This window comes from Protopterus annectens, chromosome 9.part0 (assembly GCF_019279795.1).
Source record: "Protopterus annectens isolate FY-2018-M chromosome 9.part0, PAN1.0, whole genome shotgun sequence".
Classification (NCBI taxonomy): domain Eukaryota; kingdom Metazoa; phylum Chordata; order Ceratodontiformes; family Protopteridae; genus Protopterus; species Protopterus annectens.
This window is the reverse complement of record NC_056743.1, coordinates 878,525,968-878,540,992: the sequence shown is the minus strand read 5'-3', so window position 1 is coordinate 878,540,992 and position 15,025 is coordinate 878,525,968. Positions and strand designations below refer to the sequence as shown.

The following is a 15,025-nucleotide window of genomic DNA, read 5'->3' as shown; positions in this document are numbered from 1 at the left end:
GTTGCTGCACATACAGCAACACTGACAACTGCCACTGGCAGGATTTGCATTTAAACTCTATTTCCATCTTCACACACACACGCACGCATGCACGCACGCACAAACGCGCGCACACACACACACGCGCACACGCGCACACACGCACACACACACACACACACATACACGCACACGCACACACGCACGCACACACAAATACACGCACACACAAATACACGCACACAAACACACACACACTGGTAGAATACATCTTAAAATGTAAAGAAACAATGTCCTGACGCCCCAAAGCAGTTGACTCCAGTGCACCACTTACTTTGCAAGTGCTCCATCTGGATCAGTTAGGTTGACAGCAGCACTGGGACCTAAAAGTTTCTCCAAATGAGATGATACCAGTTGCTGTTTCAATTCGATCACCTGTTTTGCAAGGACTGCAGGTGTCAGCTTCTCCTCAAGAGTTGACTCCTTAACAGCTGTCTGTAAAAAGAAAAAGGCTGAAGTTTTTTTGTTAACCTACAATTTTGACCACATTGTTTTTCTGCATCTGTCTCTTACTTTACATATAAAGGGACATTTTACTTAAGTGTTCACTTTTTTCTTATCGTGCTTTCATCCCTAAATCACTCAGCTTAACTTTTCAGACAACAAATCAGTGTTTAATTCACAATTTCTCCTGTGTACCAAAACCCAAGGAAGAGAACTGTATTTTAAGCAGCACGATGACATACTGAACATCCTTTAAACTACCTACATAAAGCAACAGTTAAATAATGAATTTCTGTACAAAAATATAAAACACAATAGAGCAGACATCAAAAATTTTCAAGTCCAAAACAACAAAGATATCTTGTCTGTCTTGCTATCTGCATAGGGAATCAGTTTCAGGGCTTACTCAGAATTTAATGCAATTGTAAAATCAGTGAAGCAGAGTTCAAATTCACAAATTTAAAGACCAGTTTCAGTACCTTTGAAGGATAAAGTAGACAAATAGAATGCTGTCATGCAGTTTACCAGTATGCATATTAGGTAATCAGAGACAATGCATTAAAGTACATGAAACTGTCTACAACAAACCCCACAATCGCTTCCCTGTCTTATCTACCTCAAGTGTTACAGCAATCAAAATGTCTGCTACACAGTTTGGTATACTGCAGCCATTTAAACTGTTCCCATCCAACTGTACTATGTTTTTGCTTACATTAAGGTCAGGGTCAATCCAATAACACACTGTACAAATACAAATAAACTTCGGAATAAAGGCACCAAACTACAATACATTGCACAGAATATATTATGAAAAAAACCCCACAAAAAACAAAAACAAAACATGAAAGTCATTATTTCTTGAAGGATGCAAAAGGCCTCCACACCTACCAATACTCCTACTAACAATAAAATCAGAACCTAATTCATCCTGGGGTGGCATTTCCCCAGTGTAACACTGATACTCCCCCCAGGACACACGCAAAGTTGCTCCAATGCATTAAACAAGTATGCATAAAACAAAATATCATTAAAAATACTTCCTAATGCAAAAAATAACAGAAACAATACAATCTTACATGCAAATGTGTTAATTCAATGAATTAGTAGTTTTTAACAGTATTCTGCAATAGCTACGTTTTGTGAACATATCTCAGGGTTAATTCCAAGGTTTCTTTACTTGTCTTTACTTGTGTTTTAATTCAGTCTCCATTTTGTTCTCCCACCCACCTGCCCAAATGTTGATGTGTTCTTAAAACTTGGTGGCTACTGAGTTGCCTGCCTCTACTATAAATTTGATATTGGACACTCCTCCCAGTCCCATCGCATCATCTCATGCTACGGAGTACAGTGGGATCATTTAGGAAGGCCCTCCCCCTTAGTTTCTTAACCTTTAATTATCTTCTGTTTCCTAACTTCCTACTTAACTAAATAAAAAACTTTATTCAGCTGCTTTTACTGTTTTTGTGGCTCTTTCTACTTTATTTTGCCTTTACTGCTTGTTCTTAAAGTGTTCAGCTGCACTTATTCTGCTGCATTTATTACTGCTTGTTAGTAGTCCGATCAAATTGTAGGTTCATAGGTAGGTACTAAACTATCTGCCCAAAGGCATTTATAAGCCTAGCCAGAATGTGTTGGCTTTCGTCGCCCCCCCTTAGATTAGTTCCTTGTGCCTCTGTCCAGCAGAGCCACTGAAATGATCCCCCGGGTAAACTTCCTGCTTCCCATCCACTCGTAAAGGTTTCTCTTGAAGAGTGTTAGTGAGGAGCTCTGCCTAATGTAGACTGGAATCTTGATCCAGAGCATGGGAAGTCTCTGGGACAGGAATCTATCTCTCCAGCACATCCTACTTATTGTTGTGGTGAGGTTTAGATCCCCAGGGTGTGTAGCTCAAGGGGATATGGTTTTCTTTAGGTGGAGCATGTCCATCAATTCTGGGTTGGACATAGCCTTGTATGTCAGGCAGAGATCACCTCTGAGTAGGCAGTATGCAACCAAGTACAGCTGGAGTTTCTTCATTCGAGCTGCATATGGCATCTGTTTGAGGCTAGTGATCCTCTTGGTGAGGTACTTCTGTGGTCTTTCCAGTTGCAGGTGTCTTGTAAAGTACATCCCAAATGGGTCATTGTACTCTATGATGGGTCTAATGAGTGACACGTAGAGGGGCACAATGACCTCTTTTGATCTGGATGCGAACTCTTTTATGATTAGGTGGGCCACACAGAAGGATTTTCTAACCACTTTGGTAATGTGATTATCAAAGGAGAGATTACTATCCACTTGGGTCCCCAGATCCCTTATTTCGTCTTTCGTATTTAGGGGGCTACCACCTATGTGGTAATTTGTGGGTACTTTGTTTTTTCCAAAGGGGATGACCATGCACTTTTTGGCATTTAGCTTGAGGCCATGGTTTTGACACCAGGTATTTGTCTCAGTGAGACCCTTTTGGAGGACGTTTGTGTCAGCTGGAGACACAATTATAGCCCTTAGTTTGTAGTCGTCTGCAAAATTGGTCAGCCATAATCCTCCCGTGCTTGCCTGTACCTCGGAGATGTATATGCCAAATAGGAAGGGTCCTAGGACTGTGCCCTGGGGAACGCCACTTGTAACCGGTTTAGAGTCAAGATCTAAGTCCTGCAACTCTTACCATGTGGGTTCTGTCTGAGAGCCAGTTGGCAACCCATCTCGTGATGTAGGGGTTTATGTTCAGGCTGATGAGCTTGTTTATAATGCCAGAATAGGGAATGGCGTCAAAGGCCATTGCGAGGTCTAGGTAGGCTGTGTGGACCACCTTTCCCTCATCTATAGCCTTGGAAACTGTCTCAAAGACGTCCACCAGGTTTAGGAGGCATGATCTGCCCTTAAAGCCGAACTGGGTAGGGTCCAGTGTTTGGAGGTTGGCAGTGTCTCTGTTAATGAGATCCATGATGATGTGCTCCATAACCTTGCAGACCAAGCAAGTCAGGCTTATAGGGCAATAGTTCCCGGGGTCTGTTGGGGCTCCACCTTTGTGGAGTGGAATAACTGCTGCTGTGCGCCACTCTATGGGCACGTAGCCTGTGGAGATGCTGAGTTTGAACAGTGTGTTTAGGTGAGGGGTTAGTTAATCTTTGAGCTCATGTAGGATTCAGCCTGAGACACCATCCGGTCCCATTGATGCTGTGTTTTTGGCTTTGGAGAGGGCTGTTTTAACCTGAGTGTCTGTGATTTCAGGAGCACTACATTCTTCTGGTATGGTTCATAGGTTCATAGGTATATACTAGGCTATCTGCCCTGGGGCATTTATAAGCCTAGCCAGATTGTATTTGGCTTCCGCCTCCCTATTAGATTAGCCTACTGTGCCTCTGTAAAGTAGGTCACAGAAGGTACCCTTTTAAGATTAGTTTACTGTGCCTCTGTCTAGCAGGGACACAGAAGAGATCCCAGGGGTGAATTTGCGATTTCCCATCCAAGCGTCCAGATTTCGCTTGAAGAGGGTCAGCGAGGGGCTATGTTTAACATGAATTGGGATTCTATTCCAGAGTGAGGGGAGCCTCTGGGAAATGAATCTGTCCCTCCAGCATGTCCTATTTATTTTTGTGCTGAGGTTTAGGTCTCTGGAGCGTGTAGCTCTAAGGGACTTGGATTTTTTGAGGTGGAGCTTGTCCATTAATTCTGGGTTTGACATGGCTTTGTACGTCAGGCATTGATCGCCTCTGAGTAGGCGGTAAGCAACTGAGTAGAGCTGGAGTTTCTTTAGTCGAGCTGCATTGGACATCTGTTTGTTGCCCATGATCCTCTTGGTGAGGTACTTTTGGGGTCTCTCCAGTTGCTGCAGGTGTCGGGTAAGGTACATCCCAAAAGGGGCACTGTATTCAATTATGGGCCTGATGAGTGATGAGTAGAGGAGCACAATGACCTCTCGATCTAGATGCGAACCCTTTCGTGATAAGGTGGGCTATATAGAAGGTCTTTCTAACCACTTTGGCAATGTGACTATCAAAGGAGAGATTACTATCTACGTTGGTCCCCAAATCTCTAATTACTTCTTCTGTACTTAACGGATTACCACCTATGTGGTAATTTGTAGGCACCTTGTTTTTCCCAAAGGGGATGACAATGCCCTTTTGGGGGTGGGGGGGTGAAGTTTGCACTGAACCTGTCTGCCAGGATGTTGGTGATGTCAGTCGGTTTAGTGTATTTTGTGTCATTCTGCACTAACTCCGAGCAGATCTGGGAATTGCCACTTAGATTCTTGACATAGCTAAAGAATGCCTTGTGGCTAACTTTGGAGTCCTTGGCAATTTTTCTTTCGAAGCTAGCCTTGGAAGATTTTATGAGGATTGTAGTTTCTTGCCGATACTGATCAGGGATGTCTTCCCCTCTTGAGAGCTTACTCTTTTCTGTACTAGTTTCCTCCTCCTAGTGTATAGCTTGTTTATTGCAGAGGTCCACCAGACTGGTTTCCTTTTCTTGGAGTGAGTCTTGGTTTTGCTTGGGATAGCATGATCCATGCATTCTTGTAGGTGCCTGTAGAGTGCATTAGTAAAGGATTTTGCAGCTTGGGCCGCATTATCCTTTAGCATGGGGGATTTGAAACTTTCCACCTTGGTCTTAAGTAACGTGAAGTTTGCTTTTGAAAAGTTTTTCACTGTGGTTTCTTTGACCAGGGGTGGCAGTGTAATGTGGACAGTAGTTCTCCCAGTTAATGTTTGGGTAATTGAAATCACCCAAAATCAGGGTGTTTGGTAGGACCTTTATGTTTCCCAGTGTTTCCAAAAATGCGGAATGGGGGTCCTGGAACATGGTGGGTGATCTGTAGCAAGCTACAACTTGAACTGCAGTTCTGCCAGTTGTTAGTTGCACGTGGATGATCTCTGAAGCATTGTGCTGTGCCACTAACCTGGAGGTGTGGTTATCCTTGATGAATATGGATACGCCCCCGCCTTTTGTATTTCGGTCCGGGTTTTGTGGCCGAAATGCATGGTATGAGTTTGTAGCCTGGTAGTCCTGGGGTGCTCTCTGGAGCCTTAAACCAGGTTTCTATTACTGCACATCTATCGATTTTCTCCATACTGAGGAGTGCCTCAAGTGCGTGCATTTTGAGGTTTAGACTTCTGGAATTGAGTAGCATTACCCTCAGATTTTTGTTACTTGTGCTATTTACGGCGGTGGGTTGTCTTTTGAGCCTTGCCTAAAAAAGGCACAATGGGGCTGGCAAGAGCCTTGGCCAGTATTCAAAAGCCTAAGGTTGACAGGTGCAAGCCATCTCTAGCGAAGCAGTGTGGCTTGTCGAGCATGTCATTGCAGGCTGACAGACACTGGATCCCCTTTGAATGACACCAGAAGCTTAGCCAATTGTTGAAATGGTTATTTTGTTCTTTATACCGTGGTATCACTCTTGGTGAGGGCAGGATGCTACTTGGGCTCAGGGACATACTGGCCTGGGCTATGTGATCAGAGAGCTCCTCCATGTCTCTTTTCATGTAGTCCAGGGAGGTACGTCTCAGGTCATTCACACCAACATGGACAAATACAGCGCCATATTTGTACTTGTTCTGGAGTAACCCGAGTGCTTGTGTTATGTGGCAGATCCTGGCACCCGATAGGCAGCTAACAGTAACCTACTCCTTGTTCAGCCTAGTGAGTGGGACGTCAATGTACCTGACTATAGATTCACCTAGTACTAGTGTGTTGGGTATATTATTTTGCCTTAAGAGCTGTGACTGCGTGGAAAAGTCTCTCTTTGGTCTCTCTGCTGCTGTAGAACTCTGCAGGGCACCAGGCAGGAGCTTGCTGAGCTGTATACATAATTGTTACTTTAAGTGTCTTGGTTTCGGTTAAAGGACTAGGGCTTCAGGCCAATTATTTTACATTAAGAAAGCTTGTGGTCTGCACTCTTGTGGAAGGAGAGGGTAGCCTCTGCCCTTCTGAGCTGGGAATTGCTGGGTGACAGCCTACTGCACCTGTTGTTCTAAGTGTTTTTGTTCCAGTTTAAGTACTTGGGTTCCAAACCAGTTATTTTACATTAGAAAGATTTGTAGTCTTGACTTTTGTGGCAGGAGAGTATAGCCTACACCATTCTAAGCTGGGAATTGCTAGTTGAAGGCTCATTGTGTCAGTTATTCTGTTAAGTGTCTTAGTTAATGGTTTAAGCACTTGGGCTCCAAACCAGTTACTGTACATTGGGAGGGTTGTGGTCTAGGCTCTTGTGGCAGAAGAATATAGCCTACACTTTTCTAAGCTGTGAATTGCTGGTTGAAAGCTCACGGTGTCAGTTATTCTGAAAGTGTCTTAGCTCTGCTTTAAGCACTTGGGTTCCAAACCAGTTACTTTACATTAAGCAGATTTGTAGTCTAAACTTTTATGGCAGGAGAGGACAGCCTACACCCTTACAGCTGGAAATTGCTGGCTGAAGGCCTATTCTGTCTGCTATTCTGAAGTGACTTAGTTCTAGCTTAAGCACTTGTGCTCTAAAACCAGTTATTTTACATTAGAAAGGTTTGTGGTCTAAAACCATGTGGCAGGAGTGTGTGGCCTACACCCTTCTATGCTGGGAATTGCTGCATTATTTAAACTTCTTTCTGGTGTTGTGACTGTGATTTTATGCATTTTAAATTTCTAGTACTTCTGTATTTTATAGCATAGGCTAGACTCAGACAAGCTGAATCTAGACTGTTTGGTATCACTTGAGCACTACAAGTAGCTCTTCACTGAGATACTGAAATATCTGAGGCATCCATTGTTTCCAACTAATTGTAAGTGCTGGTTTTTGTTCTAATATTGCACTTTTAATTTGTGTTCGCATTCCACTGTCTGTTTGAATTGTCTAAACTATTTTGGGTCACATTTTACTGTATGTACACTGTACTAGTTCAGCTGTAGCACTGTCCAGTTCCAAGTTTGCTATTTCTGGGTCTGTTTTGTAACTTCTGAACATCAACTTCAAGCGACCTTTGTTGATGAAGGCCCTTCTGCACCCTTGTATGAGGAGAGTGCTGTCTGGGTCCCATCTAATCAAGGGTGATTGGACTAGTGTTTAGACAGAGCATTCTTATTGGCTAGTTTAAAGTTAAACAGGGTAGTTCTTGTTTTATAAACCCCGCGTTTGCACTTGTTTGCATGTACAGCTTCATCATACACTGCCACATAGTAGTGGTTACTGTTGTTGGCTGTAGACACAAACGTTTTGCTTGTTAAATTTTCCCTTAGCACTTTGCTTGTGGTCCTCCAGAGGTTTCTTGCAGCCCTGCTCTATTGTCAGGTGGAACACTAAGCTTAGCCTCAGAGGTACTAACACACCTCCCACACACTAGCCACTCCTAAGTGTGACCTCTTTTCCTTATCATATATATTTATTTATCACTATAGATGGACACTTTCCCAGTTTCTCCAGCCAGCTTGGTTGACATGGGCATCCTGAGGCAGTGTAACAACTGCCTCATGTTCACAGACAACCCTATACTCCTAGCCCACACAAACACAACGTGTGAGAGATGAAACTATATTAAGAACCTTGAACCCATGCTCTTTCTCACACACCAGTAAGTACGTATTACAATGAGCGGGTTGCCAGCATGCACACCTCATCTCACCTCCTACACCACATAAACCCAAATCACACATACCTACACATGTGGAGGTCCTCACCAGACACATGCCTAAACACCAGAGACCTCCCAAACACAAACACAAGCATTCTACACATAATACTTCCTCTGCAGAACAATTACACATAATAGCTCACACACCAATGTCTCACCAGTCAAACCCTTAAGGCAAAACAAAAAAAATCAAACATATTAGTCATAGGTGACTCCATTCTGAGACACAGTGATGTCCCTCTAACCAGGCTGGATAAGGAAATGGTCACTGTCAGCTGTCTGTCAGCTGCCAGTATATAGCCATATCACACATGCACTCAAGTCTCAACAATAGATATTGTTATGACTCCGTCATAGTTCATGTTGGTGTGAATGACTTGAGACATACCTCTCTGGACTATATGAAGAGAAACATGACTGAGGCTCTTGGACTATGTCTCAGGTACAGCCTTAAGCGGCATTTTATCTTCACCTAGGACGATGCCTCAGTACAAACAGAAAATAATTGACTTCAATAATTGGCTTAGCTTCTGGTGCCATTATAAGGGGATCCACTATCTGTCAGCTTGAGATAACATGATCGATAAACCTTGATCTTTTGTCAGAGATGGTCTTCATCTGTCACCCCTGGGATTTCGGCTACCGGCTAAGACTCTTGCCACCCCCACATTTTTAGGCAGTGTCTCAAGGACAAAATTGCCAGTGTAAATACTCCATCTAAAAACAACCTCAGGTTTATGCTGCTAAACACTAGGAGTCTCAACACAAAACTGCACTCACTGGAAGCTGTCCTCACTTTGATATATATATCTGGCTGGCTGGATAAACTGGGAAAGTGTCCATATATCTGGTTCAAGGCTGTGGTGAGCACCCTAGCCATACTGGGTTACACCTCCTTCCACACGTTCAGACCTCAAACTGAAGACATGAAAATTAAAGGAGGCAGTGTATCAATATTCATTGAAGATAAATACACCTCCAGATTGGTTAAACAGCATGATTCTCTGGAAACACTTCAGGTACAATTAACTGTTGGTAAGACACCTATTCAAGTTGCTGCCAGCTACAGGACCTCACAAGGGGTGCCAACATCCTGGATCTGATACTTACCAATATGGGGGACCACTGTAGCACCCCCACGCTGAGGTCCTCCCTGGTGACATCTGACTACAAAATGGCCTCATTCGAAGTAAGTATCACACCTGACTACCCCCCAGCAGCAACTTAACTAAAAAACTTTTGCAAAGCAGATTAGAACCTCTTACTGGATGGTATAGTTTCACTATACCTCCTTCCTCAGATGGCAGATGCTGAGATCTGCACCAATACTTTATACAAACACCTGTATAACTGCATTGTCTTGGCCTACATGACCGGACCAAAATGAGCTCCTCAAGGAAGAGCAACCTGTCTAGTGGACAACTGCCATTAACAGGCTTTACAATAAGAATAATAAATTGCTGTCTAAAAGTAGGAGGGGACGAGCCCTCCTAAAATGGAAACACTCCCTCCTCATCTTAAACAAGCAAATAAGACTTCTTGTGAAGCTCTCCAAAGCATACTACGAGTGCAAATTAGCTCCCTTAAAGGACAACCACAAGACATTCTATAGTTACATCTGTAACCTAAAAGGAAAGGCCCAAATTTGTGCCAATCTGGTAGTTAATGATACCACATATATTGAGCCTATGGACATAGCTAACCTGTTGGCCAACAGGTTCTGTGAAAACTTCATTCCTCCATCCCTGCCACACATAGCCCATGACATCCCTATCACCTGTCCCCCCCTACCTTGCAACTCTAAAGTTCAGGTCATAAATGCCCTCTCTAAAGCCAAAAACTCAGCATCTACAGGACCTGATAACATCCCAGGCTGCATCCTAGATGCGTTACAACATGAATAAGCAACACATACTCGAAGCACTGGTTTCATACCCACTGAATGGAAAACAGCCACCATTATTCCCTTGCACAAAGGTAGTGCTTCCACTGACTCCAGCAACTATAGACCTATTAACCTGACTAGCCTTATCTGCAAGGCCATGGAGTGAATCATTATGAACCAAATGGAGAGATGAAAAGTCAGCAAGCAAAGGAGAGCAGTAGTGCTGAAACTGAATTCATATTCAAGTCTTGGTGAGTAGCTTCTCGAGGTGGACCCTGTTTTCACAAAATTTCACCAAGGTGACAATGATATACAGACTATTTATACAGCATATATCATGGACAGAAGTAGGTCAAAAATTAAAAGATATAGCTGGGTGCACAAGACCCAAGATAAAAAAAACAGCCCAATCCTGGTTGGTGCACTGGTACCAGGACTGGAAAAAATGACAGTGTAGAATCCTCAAAATATGGAAACATTTCTAGAATGGGGCTAGGCCAGGCCCAGAGGGAGGATGGTCCCCATGTTGTACAAGGAAGTAACAGTCCATAGAAATCACAAAAACTGATAGGCCAAAGAAGAGCCATGAAGGTAAGAGTGGACTATTGAGGATAAGAAAGAAATTATTTATTGTTACTATTATGCAAAAAGCCCAGAATTTCCAGACGCAAGATGTACAAAATGACAGAGAGAGAAATTAGAGGGGGAAAAAAAACTTCCGCAAGAAAAACTGTCAGAAGCTTCAAATGAAAACTGCATTCATTAATACAACAGATTTGTGAAAAACAGTATATAAATCAAGAAACTTTGATCCGTTTGCAGAAAGAAGCATCTGATGAAGTGTGAAAATATAAACAACAAAACCTAGAGATATTTGAAAAGTATAAAAAAGAAATATGGACAAGGGAAAGAGAGATTTCATATGGTGCAATATTTATGCAAAGGAGAAAGCCAAATTAATCAATATAAAGAAAGCATCCTCAAAGATATTCAAAGAGAAATACAGGCAAAGACATGCAGATATGGAAAAATTCACAATAAAAAAAATATCACAAAGATGTAACGTAGAGAAGAATATTAGTAAAGTAGAAGTTAAAAAAAATAGAAGATGAAGTTATGAAGTGCCTGCAAAGTGAAGGATTTGGTGTGGAAGGTCTAACACAGGTTACATCACAGCATGATAGAGTAAGCCCCCAAAGTAAGGAAAATCAGGAAGATCAGGAGACATCTGAAGAAGAAATATGGACATGGGGAAAAAAAAAGATTTCATTTGGTCTAATATTTATACAAAGAAGAAAGCAAAACTAACCAATATAAAAATAGCAGCACCAAAGATATTTGAAGAGAAATACAGGCAAAGGAATCCGGACATGGAAAACTTTACAATACAAAAAATAAGAAAACAAAGAGGAAAAGTAGAAAAGGAGTTTAGTAATGGAGAAGTTAAACAAATAGAAACTGAGGTTATGAAGTACCTGCAAAGTGAAGGATTCCGTGTAGATAATTGAATGTAAAAAGCACCACACCAGGATACAGCAATGGATAGCCAAACTAAGAGGAAACCAGTGAAACAGGAAGCAACTGGTCAGGTGCTATATCAAGATATTTTGCAGCCTTCCACAGGAAACCAGTATAAACATTCACTCGAAGCTAGACAGCGAGGAAAGAAACAGGAAACTGGGGAAACTCTGATGCAGTCAATGTTGAGGAGTGATAGACCGGTGAGTTCCCATATGACAGCGCAATGGATGGCACAAGATGAAATTGAAGAGAAGGTGCCACAGGGAGATGCTGTAGAACTTTCTATAGGCATGCCCGCAGGAAATGGAAAACAAGGGATGTGCCCTCAGTTTGGAAGAAATTGAGCTAACAGAAGAGTTGCTTGATTTAATAGACAGATGTATTAAGATCAATAAAAAAAATAAACTGCAGAAAGTCAATAAAACCCAAAAAGTCAGAAGTCTGATAAAACAAATGAATGCAGTAATTAGGACTGTCCATAGAGATCTATGCAATATAACAGAAGTTAACAGGATATATTATTGTGCTGATAAATTAATGACTGATAAAATTCTACCACAAGAACACAGGGTAGCAAGCGAATGAAGGGGAGAAATGGAATACCATCATGGAAGTATCGAATAGAGAAAACTATAAAGCAATTACGACAAGAAGCATCACTGTTAGAACACTATAGAAGAGGAAACAGATCAACAAAATTACTAAGAAAGATAGAGGTGATAAAACCAATGCGCAGTATTAGAACAGAACAGGATCTATCAAACACTATCACAAATAAACTAAAAATTTCAGCACAGGCAGAAAAACATAGACAATACACAGATAAATATAAAGGAAAAAGTACAAAATAAGCAATTTATTAAAGACCCAAAAATGTTTTATAGATAATTGGGAAATAAGGTAAAAGGAATTGAAAAATCGCCAAAAAAAGAGGAAATAGATACATTTTGGAGAAGTATCCATAAAGATCCTGTGGAACATAAAGACGCTAAATGGATAGAAGTAGTAAAACAAAGAATAAGAAGTTTAAAGGTGCAGGATTTGAAATGGGATAAAGTAACAGCCAGAGAGACTGAAACAAAGTTAAGAAAATCCTCTAACTGGAAAACCCCAGGCCAGGATGCAGTACCTAACTTTTGGTTAAAAGTATTAAGGTGGTGCTGCGGTAGTGTTGTCACCTCACAGTAAGATGCTGTCCGGTTCAATTCTCAGACATGCGTGAATGGGCGTACCTTCGTTGAAGGTTGTGCGTCAGGCCTGGCAAGCCAGTACGTAAAAATCAACTGCCAATCATTAGCAGACCAGAGTTCCACTGTGGCGACCCCTAACCGGGAAAAGCCGAAAGACACAAACAAATTAACATATTTGCACAAAGATTTAGCCATGAGTAAGACCTATTTATGTGCGCACCCTGAACAGACACCAACCTAGACAACAACAGGCAAAATAATGCTCCTGCTTAAGAGTGAACCTGCAAGCTATGCTAAAAATTATAGACCAATAACTTGCCTTCTGACGATGTATAAACTATACACGGTAATTGATGCTGACAGGGTTTATAATCATTTAGAAGAAAACTCAATTATGGCAGTAGAGCAAAAGGACAATAAAAGAAAGTCATATGGAAAAACGGATCATTTGTTGTTAAAGTCATACTGGAGAACTGTAAAAAGGGTTCAAATTTAATTATGGCATGGACTGACTATAAAAAAGCATTTGATAGTATCCCACATTCATGGATAAAAGAGTGCTTAAAAATGTATAATATACACCCCTACACTGATCAACTACATTACAGTGACCATGAAACAGTGGCAGACGACTCTGCAATTAAGCCATGATAAAGGACAGATTATTATCCCAGGGATAAAAATTCAAAGGGGGATACTCTAGGGTGACTCTCTGTCACAGTTACTATTCTACCTTGCCATTAACCCATTAAGCTGTTTACTTAACAGCTTAGGTAGGCCATGGCTACAATTTGGCTCCTAGAAAACAACAAAATGAAAAGACTTATCTTCTCTTTGTTGATGATTTAAAACTGTATAGCTCATCAGAAGAGTGAAAGCACAGCTACAGGTTGTCAAAACTTTTTCAGATGAGAAAAAAATGTAATTTGGTCTTGATAAGTATGCAAATGCAGCATGTAAAGCAGAAACCCCCCAGCACCAGGAAAACTATACATATATATATATATATATATATATATATATATATATATATATATATATATATATGAATACCTAAATTAATTCTGAAAACAGTGTTGACATCTAGGAACAAAATCCAAGCTACAAACCAATTTGTTCTTTCTGTCCTAACGTACAGTTTTGGAGTGACTGACTAGCCCCAAAACATGTTGGATAGATCAGATAGGAAAACAAGAATGATGCTTCATGCTCACCAAATGATTTATAAAAATCAGTGTAAACCGAGATTATATACTCCCTGTTCTGAAGGACGGATGGGCCTCCTTGAAATTGATTACATGTACAGATCTGCAATTGTGAGAATCCACACATATCTGCTAATCTCACAAGACCCTAATGTAGTGAACGTTTTGAAACATAAGGAGAATAAATCTAAGATGGCTTCTCTGCTTAATTAAGCAGAAGCACATCAGTGTTAAGCAGGAATGAAAATCAAACCAGAAGTAGATAAAAATCAGGTAGTAACTGAATGTGCCAAAATACAAAAGAAGCAATATAAGGTGAAGGACCAGACGAGAAGGCAAGAAATGTGGAAAAAGCATAAGTATAGTTGCAAGTATAGAAAACTTCTGGAAGAACCTCATGTTGATCAGGAACAAATGCAGGAATGGTTAAGAAGAGGTTAATTCAAACCAAGAGATGAAAGGTTAATATTTTCAGCCCAAGATAGTAGGCTATGTACACGCTGGTTTATAAAGTCCATTAAACATGTGGGAGAAATAGACAAATGTAGGTTTTATAAAACTGAACTGGAAACAGTTGCACACCTTATTGCTCGTTGTGACATACTAATGGCAGAAGGACTGTATACTGAAAGGCATAATATTGTGACAAGACTGCTGCACTGGGGATTGTGCAAACATGGTACTGAAGTGGGTGAAAAACACTGGAAAACTGAGCCACAAAGCATCACAGAAAATGATGAAGTTTATATCACATAGGATGACCCACTATCAACAGTTCAAAAGATAGATGCTAGAAAACCGGATATAGCTGTCCAAGACCCCCCTCCAGCTAGGGTCAAACAAGAAACTTCTCGAATGCTGATTACAACTTCCTGAGGGACGGTATAAACAGTTTCACAGCCCCCTCCCCTCTCCAGGAACTGGCACCAATGTTCAAATCTACACCAAAGTACTATACAAGCATTTATATAGATGCATAGAATCAGGAATACATGACAGGACAAAATCATCTGTCCGCAAGGAAGAGTAAACCTGTCTGATGGACATCTGCAATAAATCAACTGTATAACAAAAATAAAAAATTGTTGTCCAGGACCAAGAAGCAGCAGGTGCCCAATTGGAAGCAATCTCTCCTTAGCCTGAACAAGCAAATAAGACCAC

At 41.3% G+C, this 15,025-nt stretch overlaps 1 protein-coding gene across 1 annotated transcript in view; it reads right to left on the bottom strand.

Annotated features, from left to right (window-relative positions):
• The window catches only part of DCTN2 (dynactin subunit 2), a 767,074-nt gene that overhangs the window by 425,369 nt on the left and 326,680 nt on the right, over positions 1 to 15,025 (bottom strand). Inside the window, 1 exon segment of the mRNA XM_044083609.1 lies at positions 314 to 474. Within this exon segment, the coding sequence (XP_043939544.1) occupies positions 314 to 474 (161 nt within the window).